Source organism: Perissodus microlepis, chromosome 14 (assembly GCF_051167445.1).
Source record: "Perissodus microlepis isolate ML-2025 ecotype Zambia chromosome 14, ASM5116744v1, whole genome shotgun sequence".
Lineage (NCBI taxonomy): Eukaryota > Metazoa > Chordata > Actinopteri > Cichliformes > Cichlidae > Perissodus > Perissodus microlepis.
Window position 1 is genome coordinate 11,490,374 of NC_140474.1, and position 22,410 is coordinate 11,512,783.

Genomic DNA, 22,410 nt, shown 5'->3' on the forward strand with positions numbered 1-22,410 from the left:
CTTCCAGTGTAATTTCTGTATTTTAGGTTTATATTTTATAGCATCAAATATCTTTAGGCAATGATAGTTTACACCGGAGTTTAGTGGCTGTGTTTATCACAGACTTTTATGCAAATGTCTGAAGTTTTCTGATGAGAGAGTCTGGACCTGACAGAAAATGCTATTTATGACAAAACAGCTTGGAAAAAGACAGATATGACTTGTTATCAGGAAACAATATTACATCTACAGAATCCTGATGAAGTTGTTAGCTAAAAGTAAAAAAGCTAGAACAAACTATTATCATTTTCTGCAGATAACTGTGATGGGTATTTATAGCGGTGGGAAAACTTTTGCCTCTTTTTTACAAAAACCACACAGAAAAAAGCCAGAATGAATTCTCAAGTTTTCAGCAGTTGTTAATCCTGTGGAGTAACGTATGCATGCTGAAATAGAGAATCTGTTCACACCGCTGGTGTACGGTGGAAGAGCGATAACTAATGGGCTCATTAAGGAGATGGAGCCTGACAATGCCAAAGAAAGGTCACTGCAAAGCATGACTTACTGGAGTTGTAAGAGGTGTCCCCATCGGAAACTGTTCTAATGAAATAGGGATGGGAAACACAGTGGGTATCAACGCTGCAGGCTTGCAATACAAGACAGGGTAAACATGGCTCTGTGGTAGTGTGGTGACCTGACAGCTTTGTCCAAGTTATAATACACAGTTTAATTAGAGAACATAAAAAGAAACTATTTGTTTCCTGGGGATGATGTGATGTTCATAAAGTTCATCTCTTAGTTCTCTACGTCACTGCCTAAAGAGGTCAAAAAGGAAGGATGTGCTAATATGTACATTAGGTGAGCGTGTGTTGTTTTTTTTTCCACAGAGAGATCGAGATGTGTGGGTCTCTTACCGACTGATTTCTTCTCCGCAGGTTGTTCGAGTTGTCTGAATACACTGTATTTGTCTCCAATATCTGGATCAGAGCAAATAAAGAAGAATTGGTAACTATAAAGAGCAATATGAAAGAAATTTACTCTCCCTGTATCATTCAAGGGCCAAAACTTAGTTTGTGTCCTTATGTAAGCTGCTTTAACCTTCAGGGATCAATTTCGTATTTTAGATGTAATAAAAGGGCTCGGCATGATGAAATACCTGGAAATGTCATGTTATCACTTTCTGCTTTTAATGAATCCTTGCCAGTTATCTACACAGGAAGGAACGGAACGTGCCGTTCCCCATGCTGCTGTGATGATAATATTGTTTCCTTCTCTGACTGACTTTATGTTTTGGTCCCAGTATGTACCCCCAAGAGGACTAACACTATTACATGAGGTATCCAACGTACCTGAGGCAGGGGGTGTAGGCTCTGCAGGCTGATCCACAGACAGCTGCTTGAACACGGCGTACTTATCAGAAGATGTGACGGAGGCGGAGGAGGAACCAGACACTGGAGTCAGCAAGGCAGGCGTGCTGCAGGGACACAAAAGCGAATCGTCAGACATCACGATGGGCGAAGTTCAAAGGTAAAGTTTAATCCCTATAAGCTGCCTGAGCTGAACGTTTGCCCTGGGTTCACAATTTGGAGAGAAACAGCTTTTTTTTTTTTTCTTTTGTTACAAGCTCTTGGTGTCCATTAAGGCCACTGGCCAGGCAGAAGGTAGCTCTGCTTAGGAATAAAAATATACGCCCACTGTCTCACATCCAGCTCACCAACAAAAGTATTTATATCTTGTTTTACTAATTCAGACGAAATGTACTGGACTGCGTGTTAGCAGCACATGTTTGGAATGCCACAAAGAACAAGCAGCTGATCCAAGCAGAGTGTAAATAAGTAATCCGTGGCCTGTTGTAACACTAGAGCAACATTACTTTTAAATAGCTCTGTTATATTAAAAAATATAGTGATATACCAGTTTTTAAAAACTGCCAAATATCGGTACTGGTCTTAAAAATCCTATATTGATTTAGGTCTAAAAAAAGATTTTGATAATACTTCTTTTACTGTCTCTTAATATTCAGGCCATTCAGTAGCGAGCTAGTTTTGTTTAGCGTGAAAAGTGAACACCTTCCAGCCCCTTTGATACTCGTTAATTACCACTTTATATTTAATTTCATTTAGAGCATAGGTGTCAAACTCTGGCCCGCAGCCTAATTACATTTGGCCCGCGAAGCCATACCAAATTACTATTAGAGCTGGCCTACTGGTATTATACAGCTAATATATATATTGTTTAGTATTAAGCTTCGCTTGTTCCATATTTAGCTTTTCAGCAAAACTTGTTTAAGTCCATAAGAAAAGATTCATTCTTATATCTGGAGGAAGATTTTTTTTTTCAATAAATATTAATGTTAGCCTGCGACTTTGTTCCAGTTTTAAATTTCATTGCACCCACTGAAGACTCCAGGACGTTAACAGTCCAACCTGAGATGCATGATCAACCACTGAAACCCAAAACATATTTTTACACCTCAGTTTTTTTGCACAGACTGGTTTATTTGCGAGATTAAGAGCTGCTGCTGACAGACTTCAGTCAACTGATGAAAGAGCCAGTCCAAGAAAGTGGCTTCAGTCTTCTCAACACAACAGAAAACAAACCAGCATAATCCCAAAATTCCAAACTATTCCTGAAAGTGAAGGATGCTTTAATACAGGCCAAAAGCAAGAAATATGATGACCATTATGCCTGATCATCTGCTAAAACAGACAAATCAGGGGCTTAGGGAAATTGTTAAACTCAGTGAATATTAGTTTCCTCAAAGCGCTTTTTCTGTAAGACATCCGACAGTAAGTTATGGCTGCCAGTTCAGGCTGGCAGCCCAATATGAGCTGTTCAGCCTCTCATTTAATTAGAAAGCAATCTCAGTCTGCGGGGAATTCTTGTTACATTGATGAAACAGTCAGGACTGCATTTTTTCAGCTGCGAAATAGGAGAGAATCATAAAACGCCTATGCCACTTAGATTTCAGATACTTTAATTCTGCTTTCTCTTTGTCTTTCAGTGGATAATTGCCTTTCAGCTTCCTCTCACTGAAGGCACGGTTGCTCCAGAAGGGCTCGGAAAGAAGTAATATAAAGAAACGAGCTTATCTACTGTCCACTGAAATGAATTCATTAGTAGATGACCCAAACTCATTCCTATTCTGAGGAGGTTATTACAAGATATTGAGACAGTGCGTCTGACTGTAAGACAGACAATGAGAAGTACAAATATTATGCAGGATGAGTCAGCTATAAATAATCATCTAGGGCTGAATATTTGATGCTCATCTCTGCAAATATTTACAGCACAGAGAGCAAAAGGAGAGAGAGCTAGAATAAGAAATACCCAATCTTATTTATTGTAGCTTATAATTAGGGTCATATAAGCTCTTAAAATGCTCCTAATTATACAAGCCTGGAAAAAAAGGCAGACTCACTGTCTTCATCAACAAGCCTGTACCTGTTTTGGTGCTGTGGTGCAATGGTAGTAGGGAAGCTTCCTCCCGATTCCCCCTGAAAGTCAGAGAAAGCTTGGTCTCCTCCTGCCTTTGGAGCCTCCTGGAAGTCCTGGAAGTCATCGTCATCGGCTTTGGTTCCCTACGCAAACATCATGTTGGAGAGTGAAGTGAGGTGATCAACAGCAGGAAAATAAGAAACTGAGCATACCTGTGATACCTGTGCTGGAGGGAAACTGGCAATGAAATTTGTGTTTGTGGGTTGCTGAGCCGGTGCTGCCGGTGTCATAGGCATGACTGGTGGCGGGGCTGCTGTGGGCATGGCCATGGAGACCGGGGGCTGGGTCATCATGGGCTGCTGGTGCTGAGGCATGACAGGGGCCATGGCCATAGCCAGAGCCGGCAGGTTCGGCACGGGAGGAGAAGGAAATTGGCCGAGGATTTCCACGTTCATTGCCGGGAGGCCACTCTGAAAGTAAGGACAATATTCAAGCGAAGCAGATCCCGCTGAGCTCAGCTGTTGTGCAAAAGCATATTAAAACATGATGAAATCTTTGTCCTGGGGCCGCAAATATAATCAAGGCAGTCTTCAACAAACGCTTTGTGTGCAATGTCTGTCAAAGCAGTGATGCCCAGCTTTTTTGGAATCTACCTTAACTTTCTAAAAAATGGAGTTATGTATCTGTGACTGCAAAAAAGCCTTTTGGGAGGGGGGGGGTTAATGCGTTAAATCACGAAAGGTATCAGGGCACACGGATCATTGTGAACCTATATAATTTAAAGCCCTTCTGTATTCACTGAACTCGGCCAAGGACTAACGTTTATATATAAATTATTCAACACAATCCTTTTGAACAGATGTCACCAGCAGACTCAAACTTTCTTCCACCTCACAAGAGAATGCACCTTGTTTTGCTTGTGTTTTAAGCTTCTTGAAGATTTACATCACCAAAGGTGTCTTATTATTCCTCGCATGGAAGCGGAGGCATGCAGTGTTTCGTGAGCTGCCTGAAGATTTGCATCCTCCCAGGGGTGGTGGTGACAGGCCCGGGCTGAGCGTGATAAGAAGCCTCCTGCCAAACTTGTTTGATGGGGACTCAGCCATATATTGGACTTATAACGCTTCACAGGCCGCGGGCTGAGTCACAGCACCGCTTCTTTTCTCTCCGTTTTGAACTAAGCCCAGCTAATTTCAGTGAGGAGTTTATGGCGAGGCTCTGCGGAAGCTGTGGGAGATGATTAGTGGAGTTGTTCTAAGTGGATAATTTGTTTTGACTTCAGTGATTACCTGCGCCACCCCAATTAGTGCAAGTACAGTGTAAAGTTCCTCCTTGGTCAGCATGCCAGGTGTTGTGCGGTTGGCTGATGCCCAGATTTGCCCAAGTGCTTCCCTGGGAAGACCTGATGACATTAATATCGGGTAGAGTTTGGCTGTGTCTATCCCTGCCGGAGTCATGGTGATTTCAAGAACCTTCTTGAACATTTCTGGGAAAAGAAAAACAAAACGTTTTTGCAATTCGTGTCATTTCTTTCCGCAAAACACACAGCGATGTTGAATATCGTCGTCTGAACATTAAACTGGATGTTTTTGAGAGTAAACGTTTACCTGGGACGAGGCTGTCGTTGTAAACCCAGGCGGGCAGCATGGTCTGAATGTGCTCTTGTTGTGGATACACACCAACACCTGCTGTCAGAAGCACAAGCACACATATACACACACACAGACACACAATTAGCTGTTGAAGCAAAAGTCTTGTCCAGGCTTATGATCTGCCAAGTCTCTTGGCAGCTGAGCCCTGCTCATATCGAACTCAACAAAATCATACACCTGATGTCTGGAAGGCTCGGTGCAGATGTAACGCTCCCCTGCACTGAATCACAAACGCCCTGCCACATCAGACATCTATAAATCAGTCTGTGAGTCATTTCCAGCTTCAAGGAGAGAGGAGAGAGGCAATTGCCTTGTAAGAAAAACTAACTAAAAATATAATTTAACTGCTGACATTGACCTAAATTATTCTTTTCTAGAAAACAGACAACCAGACATTTCAGTAAACTGCTATGGCTCATTTCGAGTCCCTGACACTCTGTCTGCAAGGCAGGTGTTTACTCAGACACCCACTTTGCACATAATACTTCCATCAGTCTTGAGCAGTTAAATGAATCTTATTACAAATCTCCCCTGGTCCCTGTGATGAGCCGCAATATTTCCCCTGATGACGCGGAGGACACGGACACAGACAAACAAATAACAGCACAAAGGAGTAGCAGAGTAGCATGCACAATCAGCCTTGGATTATGTTGGGCCCCAGTGGCACCTGCCAATCCATGCGCATCCCTGTTAAACCAAAGCAGTCAGCATGCGCCAGAGGTCGTTCTCTGAGAGGGTGTTACACAGTGAGTGAACAGACGGCAGCTTATTTAGTCAGCAGGTATCACCCAAGGACCTTGACAGACACAGTCCATTTCCACAGTCTGTGCAGGGAGCAGTGACATAAGAGAGCCCCGCTAACAAGACAGAGGTATAAAGCAGGCAGAAATAGGAGCAGAGATTTAGGAGACGATGGAAAGACACAAGGAAGGGCACCTCAAAGACATCGTCACCTCAACAGCGAAGAAAACATCAACTTGATTTCATTTAACAGCACGCAGGCTACAACAGTAGGATGCCCAGTCCAGGATCTAGCATAAATCAATTATAACCCAAAGAGACAGAGGAGATTAAACTGCCAGAAGAGGCATACAATTATTTTGTCAGGGTTAGAAAGAATGAAAATATTTCTCAAGGACAGAAAGAGAACTACCACCCTGATTGTTTGTTAATGCTGCAAAGCAAGAGAGAAGCAGCAGCTATGAAGTCCAGTGAACGGGTACTTCTCTCACCACTGTCACTACTGGTTTGAGGAGATGCGCCAGCAGCTGATGGGGGGAGTTTGGGCGCTGGTACCAGGGCCTCTGGTGGCTTTTCTGTGACGAAGACAGAGCTCAAGTCCTCGGTGGCCGCGGCCCAATTCCTCGCTTTAGTACTGGGCTGAAACTGGGCTGAAACTTTAGCTCTAGGAGTCATTTCAGCCAAACTCTGCTTGGACTTAAAGCTAACCTGTGCAGTCTTATCAGCTGTGAGATCACAGGAGGAGAACAGCTTCTCTTCCAGGGATGGGCCTAGAGGGGTGGATGAGGAACAAGCTTCTTTAACACATACTAGCAACAATGCACACTTAACGTATCTATTTATAGGCTCAATTTGCAAATGAAATTAGGGATGCTTTAGTAGATTTATGTTATAACTTAAAGATTTGTGTTTGAGATCTGATATGCAAGATAAGACTGAAGCAGTCAGTAGCAGTTACAAAAGGTTGCTAATCATGGTTCAGGCATCTTGTAGCATTATTGTGCTTCTTTCCTGTAGCTGTTTTCAAACATAAACAGCTGACAATTTTTGAATACTTTCCACAGTTTTCCTTTTCTGCATGTAGCATACGGCAGGAAATAGTCCACCTCAAAAGCATTCGCACTGCTGAACCACTACTGTGCTTTAGGTATGGGAGCCGTTGGGTAGATCATGCAGGTGGCAGGACACATAACTACTTAACAGGCATTAACTGAACTTAACTATTTGCAACCCAGTGCAATCCAACATCAACTAACTAATATCTGGTCCAACTTTGTTTGTCAATGTGTTCTCACATGCACACTCAGAATGGGTATGATGAATGCATGCATGCACACATGATTCCCTACTGCACTTATAACAAGCTGCAGTAACATGCCAAAATGTGCAGCAATACACCAACAAAGGCAGGGGAAAACATGCCTGCACAATTTTGAATACTGATTTTAACATTTAAATTCAATTAGTCTTTGCAAATGTTTTAGAAAGCAGGAATTCAATCATCATGTCTTCTAAGAATTAAGGACAGTTTCTGGTGACTAAGACTAAACAGAAATGTAATTTTTGTTCCTCTAGAGAACTCCACAGGGCTTCTTTAAGACGCTTTAAGGAGATTTACCCAAAAACCACACAAAATCCCACATACAAAAGCACACTAACAAATTCAGTGACAGATCTTTTTCTTGAGCTGATAACAGCAGGCACTTTAGCCATTATTACCCAAAGTACAGCCTTTCTCAAGGGGTACCAATATATTCTTCTTTTTAACCAAACCTTTCTTTAGAAATTGCGTAAGAAGCCAAGTATCAGATATTATTTAGTGTTATTTGTTGGAAATAAGATAAAAAAAGCAAATGAGATCATTTGTAAACAGCCCCCTAAACAGAAATGTTACCTGACTGAATTTCAACAAAGACACTGCAAGATAAATTCCTCAGGTCTCTTAATATCAGAGGCAATCTATCCATCAGCCATCTAATCTGCTTATTCCAGATGCTAAACAATTAGGTCAGAGATGTCTCAGAGAATCAAGGATGACACTGGACGGAGGGTTGCTGAATTGCTCTGGACAGAAGGTGATCTCTGCGCCCTGTCATTCACAGTCTGAGACTGAAAGCTGTCACAGAGCAGCTGCTCATCCCAGAGATTACAGGGCAAATGACAAATGACATGACAGTCCTCTACCAGTGCACAAATCATAAATTCGCTATCAAAAGGAAACGCAACTACTGCATGGGGAAAAACCTACTGAGAAACAGTCATTTTCAACAGTATTCCTTATTTATTATGCATCCTTGTTTACCCTTTAGTGTTGAGTACTGAGGTCATCTGCTGGTCTAGCTAGATGCATGCTCTCACACATTAATGCAGGTCAAAACGAACCCATCATCCAGGGTTACCAGTAAAAGCATTCAGCATCAGTGATAAAAGAATCACTAATGTAAAAAATTCCTCCAAACTAGGTGGAAAAAAGGGCAAATTAGAGGGATGGGAGGGGGAGGTGTGAACGAAGCAAGAGAAGAGTTACCTTGAAATGCAGACTGGGTGCTGGTGCTGACAGCAGAGTGTTGGGTGTCAGTGTGAATGGACACAGAAGAGGGGAGGGATTGTGAGGGTGGAAAAGTCGATTGGACTTGCGACTGAGAGGAGAGGTGGAAGTTGGCAGAAGGGAAAGTGTTTACAGGTCCCTGAACAAAGTCACTAAACTCGTCATCGTCCTCAGAGAAACCTATGTTGGGGGCAGAGGATGAAGGCTGGGCCTGAGAGGAGAACCCGAAGCTGGAGGGAGTGGTGGTGGAGGAGGAAGAGGATGAGGAGGGGGGCAAAGGGAACGACGTGGGGGTATCGACGGGGCCCTGAAAGTCACTAAAGTCATCATTATCCTCAGACATAGCTGGGGGAAGGGAGGGAGCAGTGACAGACGGGTGTGATGGCGATGAGTCTGCAAAAATGAAGAAATAATAATGATGATGGCACAGCACATGACAAACACACTACAATGGAAGATGATTTCGGAGCTGCACAGTGCAAGAGTGAGATAATGACTTTTTGTGCAAGAGCAGAAATTGTAGATCTGCAAACTGAAGAACACTTAACTTATATTCAGATTTACTACATGTCATTTAGATGGATTTCTGATTATTCATTTTCAAAACTGCAAAACATTTGTACAGATTCCAACAGCTGAAGCAGAAGTCTGCACCCAGGAGAAACTGATAAATCTATAAGGGGCCTTGAGATGATTGATGCAGGTTATAGTATTACAGAAATGAAACTTATACTCAAAAGTGTCCTTAAACCAGATCTCAAACTGGCAACATGGAGCAGCAAGTTAATACTGCTAGGTTTCATAGTTCAGAAAGGTCGGGAAGCACTGCACAAGATGCGGTGTGTTTGTTAAATTCATCTCCAAAATTTACTCAAATACACAGGGGTGAGTTAAGTAAAGAATATTATACAGTGGTCTGGTTGACCAGCTATCACTCAGTTATTATAGGGGTTTTTTTAAAGCAAGAAGCTTTAGCAGAAAACACTTTTAACTCCAAGTGCTAAGGTACCTGGCTTCTGGGTCTGAGATGATGGAGTGGGGTGCATCTTTGCATCTCTGCTGAAACCGTCCAGGTTGCCTTTGATTGCCTCCAAGGCGTCATCGCGGCTCTTCTCCCCTGTCTAAGCACAGCACAATTGGGTATCGAGAGTCCAGAGGGTCAGTAAAACGAGCAGTGGACATGCCAGAAAAAACAAGGAGAACGACATGTGGCTCACCTTGGGTTTGACACTGCTGAGCAGCCTCAGCTTCTGTTTCTGCTCCTCAAATTGTCTTCTTTTCCTGTCTTCCTCCAGCATTTTCTGCTGCTGCTCCAGACGTTTTCTAAAGGGCAAGAAGAGTACAGCATAATACATATGACTCTTAAGAAGGATGAGCGCAAAGGAAGCTTGTTAAAACGGCAGCTGAAGGTTCGTGTTGTCTGATGGAAGTTTGTAAAAACATTTAAACATTTCTCAGTTCATTCGGTTCATTCTGCAGTTTACTTATCTTATTATAGCTAGACTTACATTTTATCACTTTAACCATTTTACATATAAACTTGTGGATTAAGTATTTCTCTGCATTTTTGCCTGAGAGGAGAAAGAAGGGAAACGCAAATCCAGACCTATAATTACAAAGTTATGCTCTTAAAAAAATAGTACAAATAATATTTAAATTCCTAAGCAACAGCCTTGAAGTAAAGCCGAAACTCTTCACTTTATACACTTTAATCGTCTCTTGAGTTATTGCGATGGTGTACAGAGGCAAAATTGTGAAAACTGTGTCATATTTATATTTTAGTATTGAGATACAATGGTGCAGATTTAACTGACAGAAAATTATGAAAATAAAACAACTTACTAAAAAAAGAGGAGGAGGATCTATAAAAAAATAATAATGATTTATTTATTTTAATGGAGAAGAGGACCAGAAAGCTATCAGATCAGGGGTCAGCTAAGAGCAGCAGCCCTGGTGCTTAAACTGATTCAGTGTGTTAGTTTTAGTTCTGGAAAATAATCTTAAAAGGATCAAATCCACAAGACACATTAGCCGTGTGGTCTGTGAGGCTGTACTTGGACACAGTGCTCCATTAAGACAAGCAATAAAGGCCAACCTGACGTATTGCACGTTTTTTCCTGACAACATAAATTAGATCAATGTTGTTGTGATTTGGCGCTATATATAGTCGTGTGAAAAAGTCCTTGCCCCCCTTCCTGAATTCCAATTTTTTGTCTAAAATCTTTCAGATTATCAAACAAATTTAAATATTCGATAAAGATCACGCAAGTAAACATAAAATGCAGCTTCTAAATGAAGGTGTTTATTATTAAGGGGAAAAACAACCAAAACCTACATGGCTCTGTCAGAAAAAGTGACTGCCACCGCCTTGTTAAATCATGAATTAACTGTGATAAGCTCTCTTATCCGATGCTGTGGCTTGACCTTAAAAAGGCGGTTCATGCTTGAAAACCCTCCAATGGGGCTGAACTACAGCAAGTCTGCAAAGATGAGTGGGCCAAAATTCTTTCACAGGGCTGTAAAAGACTCACTGCCAGTTATCGCAAATGCTTGATTGCAGTTGTTGCTATTAACGCTGGCCCAACCAGTTATAAGGTTTAGGGGGTAATAATTTTTTCCACACGTGGCCATGGAGGTCTGGATTTTTTCTCCTTTCAATAATAAACACCTTCATTTAGAGACTGCATTTTGTGTTTACGTGCATGATCTTTATATTTAAATTTGTTTGATGATCTGAAACATTTAAGTATCCCCCCCCCCAAAAAAAAGAGGAAATCAGAAAGGGAGCAACCACTTTTTGACACGACTATAAATAAAATTGAATTGAAAATGAATTTATTTGAATGTATAAAGATGAAGCCAACATGCTGATTTTTATTTGGTATTAACATGTTAATATCCTGTATTGTGTATTTATTTTAGTGAGACAAGATTATTTGCATGTTTGACTGCTGCTCCCCCCCGGTTGCCCTCCTCCTCTCTCTACTACTCTCTTTCTTCATATTCTTCTTCCTCACACGCTCACATGCACTAATTAGCACTACATACAGTACAGCTGAGGCAGCTGGGAATGTCATCAGCTTTACAGGTGTTTGGACAAATTTAAACTGTGCCCTGATGGCCTTTAATGCAAAGTTCATCAACTGATTACAATTCATCATGACGGGTACATGAACCTGTGAACCAAATGTCATGGCAGTCCAACCAAGAGTTTTTGTGACATTTCATTTAAAACCACAAATGTCAACTTGTCAACGGGACCATCTAGGTTATTAGGACTCATCCAGAGAGGACCAACAGTGACCGCACAATCTACAGTTTGGGGCTAAAATAGTACTTGTGAGACATAAAACAAGGATTCACTTGGTTCCTTTAAATGTAACGTGCAGACATCGCATTTGAAGATGCACCAATCTCTCAAGTGTACAGTCACACAAATCTAAACATTTAGAAATCAAAAAATAAATAAGTAAACTAAAGTGCAGGGAAAAGTGTGGTTTCTTTTGCAGTGCTCAAAGAAGCATTTAGACACTTTACTCCAGTAAAATAAGCTACAACACATGATTAAAACCCAACCCAGCACCCATATTCTTTAAGATGTTTGGAGTGCTGCTGTGCTGTGAGAAGATGTTGAAGAAGTCCATTTTTCAAGAGCTTTAAAAATCACCTAACTTTATGTTGTCAGCTTTGTGATAATGAATTTTCCAGCTAATCCAAGAGGCTTTACAGGGTTAGTGGGTTAGGGTTTGGGGGGTTATACGTCCTAAAAAGTAGCAGAATGCTCTCAGATGGTAAACTCAGATCTTTCAGTGTATTTGGAAAAAAAATTACCTAATTTGGACACTAAGGCTCTATTAAAAAGTATGAGAAGTAACCAGAAACTGAAGTTGACAGAAAATTCGAATGTGTTAAAGGGAAGTTTATTTTCCACTGCACTGTTTTTTAAGCTAGCTGCTTACTTAAACTTGATCTACACAAAGAGGAATTATAATAGAGGTGTAAAGATGACTTACTGGTGCTCTTCAGCCATCTGTTTCTGCATGTCAGCCGTGTACTGGGGTCCTGCTGGTCTCATACCCATGAACTGTGGCTGACCCAAGAACTGCATCCCAGGGGTCTGCATCCCAATCGCCATTCCACCCTGTTAGACCCCCACCCCCCAAAAAAACATGCAACAAACTATTTAGCATTCCTGCTCCGCTCGTGTGATTATCAAATGCTTTAACCAAGGGAAAGCAAAATGTTAATGGATTAAAGTCTTGTTAAACATCACCAGGCAACAATAAATTCCTGTTAATGTGCTGGTGTTTAAAACTGTTTGTGGAGAGATTAACATGGAAGCAAATGAGTTCAAGAGGAGCTGTAAAGCCAGCCTTCCACATGAGTGAAATCAGTTAAATCAATACAGCAGTGTTTCACTACTATGTATGCACCAAATGCAGCCAAATTAGCAAGTTCACTCAAAATACTACAAGAGAATAAATAAATACATAAATAAATCCTCAGGGAAATATTAATTTGACCCCCGCCCCCCAAAAAACACATGCAAACACAGAACCAAGCACAACATATAAGAAATAGCGCTGACCTGCATAGGGATGGCACCTGGGGGCATCTGGCCTCCAAAGTTCATTCCCATCATGCCCTGCATGTTAGGCTGCATGACAGGAACCATGGGGAAGCCCTGCTGTTGCTGCTGCTGCTGTTGCTGCATCGGTACCATGCCTGCAGAAACACACAAACTCTGTTATCACATACTGTAGACATGGTTAAAATATTCTATATGTAACATGTTTATCATGCTTTACTGAATTTATTGAGTTTCTTTTACTCTCTTTTATTGTATTACATTCAAATTTTTACATTGCATTTTTTCCTGGTACCATACTGAGATGCAGTTTCCATTGTTACTGTTTTGTATTTATTTTAATGGTTTTATTAACTGATAGCCTTGATTCTTACTCAGTGTGATTCATGTGAAGTTGATTTGGCTACTTTTTTTTGATTCACGGGTCTTGTAAAGTCATTTTTTACAAGCCTTCTAGTAGTTTTTCTTCATATTACTCTCTTGCCAACAGAGAATCTTCACCAGCTGAATGCACTGACAGTTTTACTGCCCGGAGCAAGGCCTGTAAGACCGGAGAAGCTACATAGAAAACAGTAGATTTGGAGGTCTTCCCGCAATCATCATGGGAGAGATGAGGTGAGACGTCCGCAAAATAATATGGAGTCTCATTTATCGAGCTCTTCATTTTTTATTTTTTTATCTGAGCTCCTTATTTAGTGAAATTTTTTAATAATGCAAATGAGTGCTTGGATTTATTGGCTGCTGAAACACAGTAACTTCCCAACTTTTGGTATAAATAAAGTTCTTTGTTTCTTTATAATAATTTATTACAAGTTTAATAAGTTAATCTGTCTTTTCTTATTAATTTTTTCTTCCCGTTTTACATTCAGGTTTTTACAGGGAATTCTTGTGTTTTTAAAAATGTACTTTTTGAGCTCATTCATTTTTCTTCCGTTTAACTCTGCACCTTTCCTTTGTGTAAATTTTCCCTTATTGAGCTCATTTTGGTCATGTTTTATTTTATTAAGCTACACTGTTATAGGCTGCGTTTAATGTTTTTACTGCTATAATGAAGAATTTACAAACTATAGGGATAAATAAAATGTATTTACTTACTTATCTTAGTTTAAGTTATCAAGAAAAAGAGAAAACAAAAGCCTCCAGAGGCTGGTCATAATTCAGTATTGCAAATCCATTACCATTTCTTCCGACAGCTGGAAAAAGACACAGGCTTTGCAACAGCCAAATCTGTTTCTCTGGTGACTACTGTGACAACTTGGAGCAAAACAAGAGGATTGGGGGAAGAAAAATTGGAAAAGTGTGTGTTTATTTTCAGAGACGCCACGTAAGCTGACAACCAGAGCTGAGCAGCCAGCTCCGACTGGAGCCTCCAGATGATTCACCGTGTTAGGGCTCAACTGGGCTGTGTAAATGGCTTGTCTGGGAGACTGTGCACATTCTAATTTGTTGGACTAAAATGACATTGCTAACAGGAGCATATAATGACCCCTAAGAGACGCTCGTCCCACCAGTGCATGCGTGGTTTATCTGGAGGCGTTACTGCAAAGCCAACAGTCTGAGTAGGACAAGCAGCCACAGCTAAATGATGGTACATCTGAGACCTGCGTTGCTCAGTGCTGAGCATTGTAACAAAGATATGAGCTGCAATGTGCCGAATCCTCACTGATCCTCATATGCCCAAGAACTGCAAGGACCAATAACTAAAAGGAAAGGACGCAAACAATCAAAGTTAACGTCAAAAGCCAACCTATCTCCCCTACTAGGCTGTCCTCCCATGTTCCTTTTAGCTCTAAAGAGGGGCATGCTTGCAGCATGTTCCTCATCATTCCTCTTATTTCATTTTGCATTTTGGTTTATTTTTCTCTCCCAACCCAGATTCGGCTTCACCCTCTTCCCCAAATGAAAGCTGAAGGCTTAATGTTTGATACAGGGGAGCAAATCAAGCACACAAAGTTCAATCACCAGAGCAAGCACTTGATTAAAGCAACAATCATAATCACAACTATTATGGTCAATACTGTAGTTTAAACATGAATTTACTGAACTTAAAAACATGTTGGGAGTGGATTTATGTTCTAAAATGCGTCATAGTGCTGAAAGTGGACCAGGTGAGAGACCCTGAGCAATCCAGGGTTTCTCTTCATCTCTTTTCATATATGGATCTTGGTAAAGAGAAGCTCTGTTTTAGTCAACTAAGCAAAAACTACAAACTGTAAAGGAACGGAGTGCGTTTGAATTATAGCACAATAAAAAAACAAACAGCTCTATAGCTCTATAGAGAAAGTGGATGAAATTATTTTGTTTTGTAATCATAACTTAAATTTAAGTTTAATTCAGTTCCTAGCCTTTTTCAGAAGAGTACAAGGCTGCCAAAGAAGGCGACACTGAAGAGGAGATGAGCCAAACTTTTTAAAGTTATTTACAGAGCCGAGAAACTTTTGATCACATCTTGTGTGACTGATTACATCGAGGGAAGAATGACTCTTATTGTGCTCGTACTTGTCAGAAAATCAGTATTTCAATATCCACTTTATTTAAAATGAAGATTTCTAGTAACATTTGTCAAAATAAACAATGTTTACATTCTAAAGTGCAATATCCTGACAGTTTGCTTCAAAAAGCAATATTCTATGATCCCATTCAAATTCACACAAAACACATTTGTGTGCCATCTCCTCAGCTGAATATATTTACACAAACAGTTTGGAGGGAAAGAGCGGTAATATTCACTGCAAAATGACTCACCTTGCGGCGGTCCCAAGCCTCCTCCAACAGGATACATAAAACTAAAGAAATAAAGAAGAAAAACACAGATTATGAGATTCAAACTGAGGCTGAAATTAAAAACAGCCTTCATTTATGTGGCCTTTTTATTCCCCAGTCCCCTGCTGAACATTTATAGCAGCAGATGACTCTTGTTGTCACTTAGCTGCAACAATACCCTTTAAAATCAACAGCCGTTATAATAACACAACTGACGTGGAAGAAATAAGTGAAATTAGATGTGACGCCATGTTTGCTTGACAATAAATGAGATTGAGAGGCTGTGAGTTGTACAAATCAGTCCATTTTTTCAGTTTCATGTGGTCCTTCAGTTTAATTTTATTCCATTTTATACTGATCTCATTTGAGATGAGAAAACAGAACCAAAAATATAAAAAAAGTAAAACTGCAAGCTCCTCAAAACAACTTGAAAATGCCTTCCTTCTTGCGTCAAATCTGAATCCTGTTGCTGTAATTCTTCAGATGACAGTAACACGCTCCCGTAAGCCGACAGGTAAAATTAAACACGGATGCGATAAAAGTGTGTTGCTGATGACAGTGACATCAACAAGCAGACGCAGTTTTGTTCTACAGACTCGAAGCAGCTGAGGCTTATTCACAAAGAACCCCTCAGATCCTTTGGAGCAACGTTCACGCCAGATAAACAGGAGGGTAGATGGCTGGGCGAGTTTCTGCAGGCGACTTGGACTCTTGTCGCTGTGCTGAGAAACAGGCCTTTAAGAAATAATCAGAGGAAGTCTTTCTACGAGTCGGCCAAGTCTCTCCCTCGCCGGAGCCAACCCACACAGGCCTTCGGCTATTTGTCAAATAACTTACTACGACTCACAGACTGGAAGCGTTGATGCAGAATCAAACAGAAGACGGAGCCAGCCGGGCCTCTGCTTCCAACGATTCCCAGTTTAATGTGATCATCACTATTGCCGTCACTGACAATATAATACTGATAACTTTAGAACTGAGACAACTGTGCTGACAGAAGGGAAGCAGAGAGATCACTGTCACAGAAAGCAGGCACTGGCTCATAATGCAGGCTTGTAAACACGACGACTGCAACTATTCTTTATCGATTAACCCTGTCCGTTATTCGTTATTATCATTATTCACCGAGTCATTACGATTTCCAAATATCTTCATTCACTAGCACTGTCTAACCAGCTGGAGAACCCTCATATTTCCTTGTATCTGAAACACAATTAGTAACTAGCCAGCAAACCCAGTGGAGCATTTAGCAGCTTAAGAACCACATATTTCCCTCGGGAGCTGGCAGAGAGCAAACCATATATATTCATCAGGTGGTGCTACATGTCCGCTGGAGTTATAGGTTTTCTCCAACACAAAACGGGCCTCTGGGGAGGGAGTACGCACACAGACACAACTGGAGTCCCTGTTACCTTAGTTAAGGTCTATGAATTGTCCTCGTGTTTCTGTCCATGTAAAAAACACAAGTTGTTTTTGTTTGAGTAATTTAAATCCCACTTTAGAAAACTGGTCAATTACAATCCTTGAAATTTTGAGTTTTCCCAATGCAAGAGGAACTCTGAAGTGTCCAATGTGATAACATGGAAATGTTGTGTCTGCATGGGCTTACTTCAAAGAGCCAAAATTATCTGTTATTTTAAGGATTAAAGGTACTTTTTGTAATTACCCTCTGCAGAATTTACCTAAAGCTTTCTCTACCAGGTGGCACCGTTCTACCAGTGGGTGTGTGGGTTAGCCGTTCCTCCAAGAGGTTTTGCCTTTTGCAGGCTTCCATTGTTAAAATGGATGTGCTCTTAATAACTTGCCTGCTTAAACAAAAGGTTCAATTGAATCACTGTGCCATCTTGTGTTACCAAATGGTAGTACATGAAATTACAGCCCTGCTGCAGCTCAACTTCAACATAGTACTGTACATTTATGATTTGGGACATAGTCACAACAGCTCTTTGTTCAAGTCCTCCTGAGTCTGTCACATTTAATTCACACTAATGTGAATTTATGGGCACTCTTGGTGCTGATGAGTGGTCCTCTTTTCTCTGCTCATCTAAAAACATTTAAACTAAAAGCAAGAAGCCAGTGCTTCCCCTCACAGGATACTGTTGTAATATGACAAGTACCGGAGGGTTTCAGATTCTCGCATTTGCTCACTGGAAGATTTGCAGCTTAAAAAGCTTTTTGAGCAGGGCGGCACTACTGTCTGCCATCCTTCAGCAAATCAGAGGTCATGGCCGAGTGGATTAACATAGAGGGAGATAAGCGGCGACAGCAGCTGTGGACACCAGGCAGGCCTGAGCCTTGTAAAAGGTCTGGATTCATCTAATAGCTACCATCAAACTGCTTTAAATGCTTGGGGACAGATGGCACAGTTTCAGAGTTTCAGCCAGAGTCGTTACTGTTAAAATTATTTGCTCTCATAGAGGAATAGAGAGCAAACTTAAAATCACTCCTATAAAAAGGAAAAGACTACTTTTAATAGACCTGCCACTTCTGCTACATAAAGATCTAAGGCATATACTTACAAACAACTGATTATTTAGGGCTTTGTTATTTACACAAAAAAACATGCTAGAAATTCTCAATTTTCTGCCTTCCAAATGCACTTTTTCCTCATTCGCTGCTAATGCTGTTGCTTCCATAGATGCTATTATGTAGGAAAAAGTCGCCATGGCTAGAGCCAATGAATCTATCGGATGGCTGTTATTAGCTGTCTGAAGCTATTTACCGATAAGTAAAAATGGAAGAAAAAAAATGGAAGAGATGGAAAAAAACACCCTTCAACCAGTGTTATGAGTGATGATGTTGAACACAACCAGCTGATCTGAGAAGAATCGTGCAGAACATGGATAAATACTGTAAAAAATAGATAAATAAATAAATAAATAAAAAAAAATAACCAATGTTTCTCATTTTTTTTAAAAAAGCATCTGAATTTTAAATAATCAAACATCTGTACTGGTATCGATCTTGTTATCAAGGCACCACTAAATTATGACACTTCATAAGTCCCCTGATTCATTATGCAATGAATGGAAAGTTTAAAAAAAATGCAAAACATTTGCTGGTTCTCAGATGAAAGGATTTGATCGTTTTCTCAGTCATTGAATGAAATGCATTTGCTTTTTGGTCTGTTTATTAATCAAAACAAGAAAAACTTGCTTTAAGTGAAAAACTGGGGTAAGTAGGACGAATACATCCGCCAACTGATTGACATTTGGCTGATATATTAGCCAACAGATCCACCACTGAACTCAGAAAATGTTATCTTATTTACTGATTTATCAGTTGTATTGATTTTAATGTCATTATTTGTATTTCAGAGCTGAAAGCCCTCAAAAAAACTTTGGATATCCATGTATAATGAAGATTTCTTTGTTTTCTTGACATAACAGAGGGAATAAACAGAGCAGGAAAAATGTCATCGGTATCGGCCCAGAATTTTACAACTAATGCATCACTAAAAGTAACCGGAAGCATTCTGAAAAGCAAGCACTAATCATTTTCTCTCTCATATACAGGAACATCGTGAGTTGTCCAGTTTGGAAACAAATTTAGAGAGGCTTGAACATGTGCAGGGGAGGGATAGTGGATAAAAAAGACAAAGGATGTTGAATATGGAGCTGCCAGGCAGGTGGAAATGAAAAAGACCTCAGAGGATGTTCACAAATGTAGTGAAGAAGGACATGCAGAGGGTTGGCGTGTCAGAAGAGAAGGGTAGAGTGAGACTGAGATCGAGGTAGGTGATCTGCTGTGGCAACCCCTAAAGGGAGCAGCTGAGAGAAGAAATATTCTAAATAGCTGGCTTAAAAAGTATGGTTTCTGCACAGGATATCATCTGACATTCATAAAGTATCTAATCACATGCCCTGTTGAAAACAGAGGATCTGCATGGAGCCTACAAACTAGGGCTGTGCGATATGACCAAAATCTCATATCCCGATATAAGAATTCTATCATCCCGATAACGATATAAATCGCAAAAATATAACATTTTCTGTAAATTCTGTGAATCTCGGGCAGTGTTTCCAGCTGCGCGTCATGTACCTGGAGTCGAGTGTTTTAACCGATGCATGAAACGATACATTTTTAGACATAAGTTGTAAAGCTGCCGTTTTCTTTGTGAGTATTTATTATACGGCGTGCTGCGGGGAAAAGCCTGTTCTAACGTTTGAGTCTAAGGTTTATTTTTTAGCACCTGGTGGCTCTGTTTTTACTTCTCATCCGTTAATAATCTGCTCTTTCACATGATTCAGTTTATTTTGAAAAGTCTCAACAGGATCTTGAGCTTTATTGTGAAAGGTTTATGTGGTACATAAACAAGCGGACACGCGATGGTGTTACCGTCGTTGTTGCTAACCACAACGCATAAAAACAGGCGCTTGTCCGTCTGTAGCGTGGTTATATTAAATATAAGAGAAAGAGAGAACTTTAAGAAATTAATATAGCCACTATGGTGACCATCAAAACGGTGAAAAAATATTGCCGTAAACAGTTTATTTTGCGACACCACGAAACAAACGATAGCGTAAAATGAAACGGTAGACGTTTTTATATCGTCATCCGATATATATCGCTATATCGAACAGCCCTACTACAAACTACAAAAGGTTGCTGGAATTCTCAAACAGGCTTCACCTCCTGGCTTTGCACTTTAGCATTCAGGTACATTTTACTTTTATCATACCCACGTTGTCATTTCTTGCAGCTACTCAGTTTCCAAGATTTCCAAGATTGTTTTTTACCAAATGGGACCTCTGAATATAAAAAAGTCACACTGCACCATAGAAGTAGATACTTTTTTTTAAAAAAAGGAGTTCCAAAGTCAAAGTTAAGCATGGCCCATCTCATAAATGACACATTGTTGAATATATAAATATAGCCCAAATCTACCAGAGTATACAGTAGAGCAGGGGTGTCCAATCCCAGTCCTCGAGAGCTACCGTCCTGCAGGTTTTAGATGCATCCTTGTTTTGACACACCTGAATCAAATGAATGGCTTGTTATCAGGCCTTTGCCAAACTTGATGGCATGCTGAAGAGGTAATCAAACCATTAGGGATGCATCTAAAAACTGCAGGACAGTAGCTCTCGAGGACTAGGATTGGGCACCCCTGCAGTAGAGGCTTTACCAGCCACAGTGAAAGAATGGCACAGACAGTCTTGAGGGCTTTGGTTTCACCTGTCAGATCAGTATCACCTGGCTAGCCTTGTAGCCAGAGTATATTTATTATTCAGGGTGCTGGAGCTCGTGTTATGAAAAAATCATGAGGCTGGCCTTTTCATCTCCTCTGCAGACCATCATCACACTGCTTTAATAAGACACCTGAACATCTCCTCACCATTTACAGCTACTTACTGGAATATGCATGTGCGACAGGGCTGATTATGTAATTCAGCAGAGAGTTATTAGAGCAATCTGACTCCTGAAGAAGGGCTTAGAGTCTCTGCTGCTTGGTGTGTTACAGGGACGAAAACTTAACTAAATCAACCCCTTCCCCACAAATCTTCACGTCCTAATGCTTTATCTTCCTAAATAGCCAACACCATACTAAATCCCTAATAACAGAAAACATAATACTGAGAAAGTGTAAATATCTGTCCCTACCAGCCATCCACAGGCCTGCCTAGCAATGTTACAAGAGATTCATCTAGCAAGTATCGCGTTATATCACCAGAGACCGAGAGCAATGGACACTATGACTACCACAGAATAACTTAAGCGTGAAATCTGTTAATATGACCACACCGTGGAGTTAGTCTGGTCCACTCTGAACATGGACAGGTAAAGGCAGAAGGAGCCAGCTAACGTTAGCTGTGGCACCTGACCACCAGCCATCTCATCTCCCTGCTCCGACAAACTAAGCCAGCCTTTATCGCGATATTTGAGGGCGTCCTCGTGGCTAAATGTGAAGCCCCGCGACTGTCAGGGGTGAATGTTTCAAGCACAAATTACTTCCCCTGAAATGAGTCAGTTTAAAATGGCTAAAATACCTGCCACCTCCCCCAGATCCTGGCCGCAGCGCCATCTTGATAACAGCAGTCACTAAGAGGAAGACGACGTCACCACTTAGGACTGTGATGTGGGACGATCGGTGCCCTGAGTTCAGTCTGTCAGGCACACCTGCCGGCTCATAGCGGGGCTAATTTTTAGTTTTGTTGGCTTATTTGTTTATTTTTTTTCCCGAATTACCCCCCCCTTTACCCCAGGTCCACATATACATTTTACCTTTAACCTTAAGTCTTCATATTCCACAATTTGTTTCCACCAGTGAAATTTCAACTTATTATTTCGGTAGTAATATCTTGGAGCTACTTCTACGAAAGACAAAATGCTGAGATAATACATAATTAATAATAATTCACTTTTTTTCAAAGTCTTCAGTAACCTGGATGCTCTCTTTCTCCAAACGACTGAAGCTAACATTTAAGTTACTGGTTTTTGATTAACTTTGTTAGCAATCTCAAGGAAAATTTATATTTTTTTTAAAACAACATGATGTGTTTTTTTTAAACACTGTAATGTTAATTCCCGACAGGTGTGCTATTGCGGTGATTCGTATTGTCTAATATGGGGAAATTATATTGTCTTGCAACTAGCTGACTGGATGCCCATTAACCTTATAACTCCTGGTGTGTGTGTGTGTGTGTGTGTGTGTACAGAGAGACAACCAAGTTCGTAATGGATATAAGGAAGTTTTTTCACAA

The 22,410-nt window shown here is 40.6% G+C and overlaps 1 protein-coding gene across 8 annotated transcripts in view; it reads right to left on the bottom strand.

Annotated features, from left to right (window-relative positions):
- synrg (synergin, gamma) overlaps positions 1 to 21,777 on the bottom strand; it is a 43,258-nt gene extending 21,481 nt beyond the window's left edge. For 3 of the 8 annotated variants that reach the window (XM_084949979.1, XM_084949977.1, XM_084949984.1), the window contains exons 1-14: positions 21,697 to 21,777; positions 15,692 to 15,732; positions 12,947 to 13,083; positions 12,372 to 12,499; positions 9,576 to 9,681; positions 9,368 to 9,479; positions 8,338 to 8,751; positions 6,302 to 6,580; positions 5,025 to 5,105; positions 4,707 to 4,903; positions 3,630 to 3,887; positions 3,424 to 3,560; positions 1,329 to 1,453; positions 894 to 956 (exon numbers count right to left, since the gene is read on the bottom strand). In XM_084949979.1, coding sequence (XP_084806105.1) covers positions 894 to 956; positions 1,329 to 1,453; positions 3,424 to 3,560; positions 3,630 to 3,887; positions 4,707 to 4,903; positions 5,025 to 5,105; positions 6,302 to 6,580; positions 8,338 to 8,751; positions 9,368 to 9,479; positions 9,576 to 9,681; positions 12,372 to 12,499; positions 12,947 to 13,083; positions 15,692 to 15,732; positions 21,697 to 21,731 — 2,113 coding nt within the window. In that variant the 5' untranslated portion in view covers positions 21,732 to 21,777. The remainder of the gene's footprint in view (positions 1 to 893; positions 957 to 1,328; positions 1,454 to 3,423; positions 3,561 to 3,629; positions 3,888 to 4,706; positions 4,904 to 5,024; positions 5,106 to 6,301; positions 6,581 to 8,337; positions 8,752 to 9,367; positions 9,480 to 9,575; positions 9,682 to 12,371; positions 12,500 to 12,946; positions 13,084 to 15,691; positions 15,733 to 21,696) is intronic. The other 5 variants (XM_084949980.1, XM_084949978.1, XM_084949985.1 and 2 more) reach the window with 3 other exon arrangements.
- Between the last annotated feature and the right edge of the window lie 633 nt (positions 21,778 to 22,410).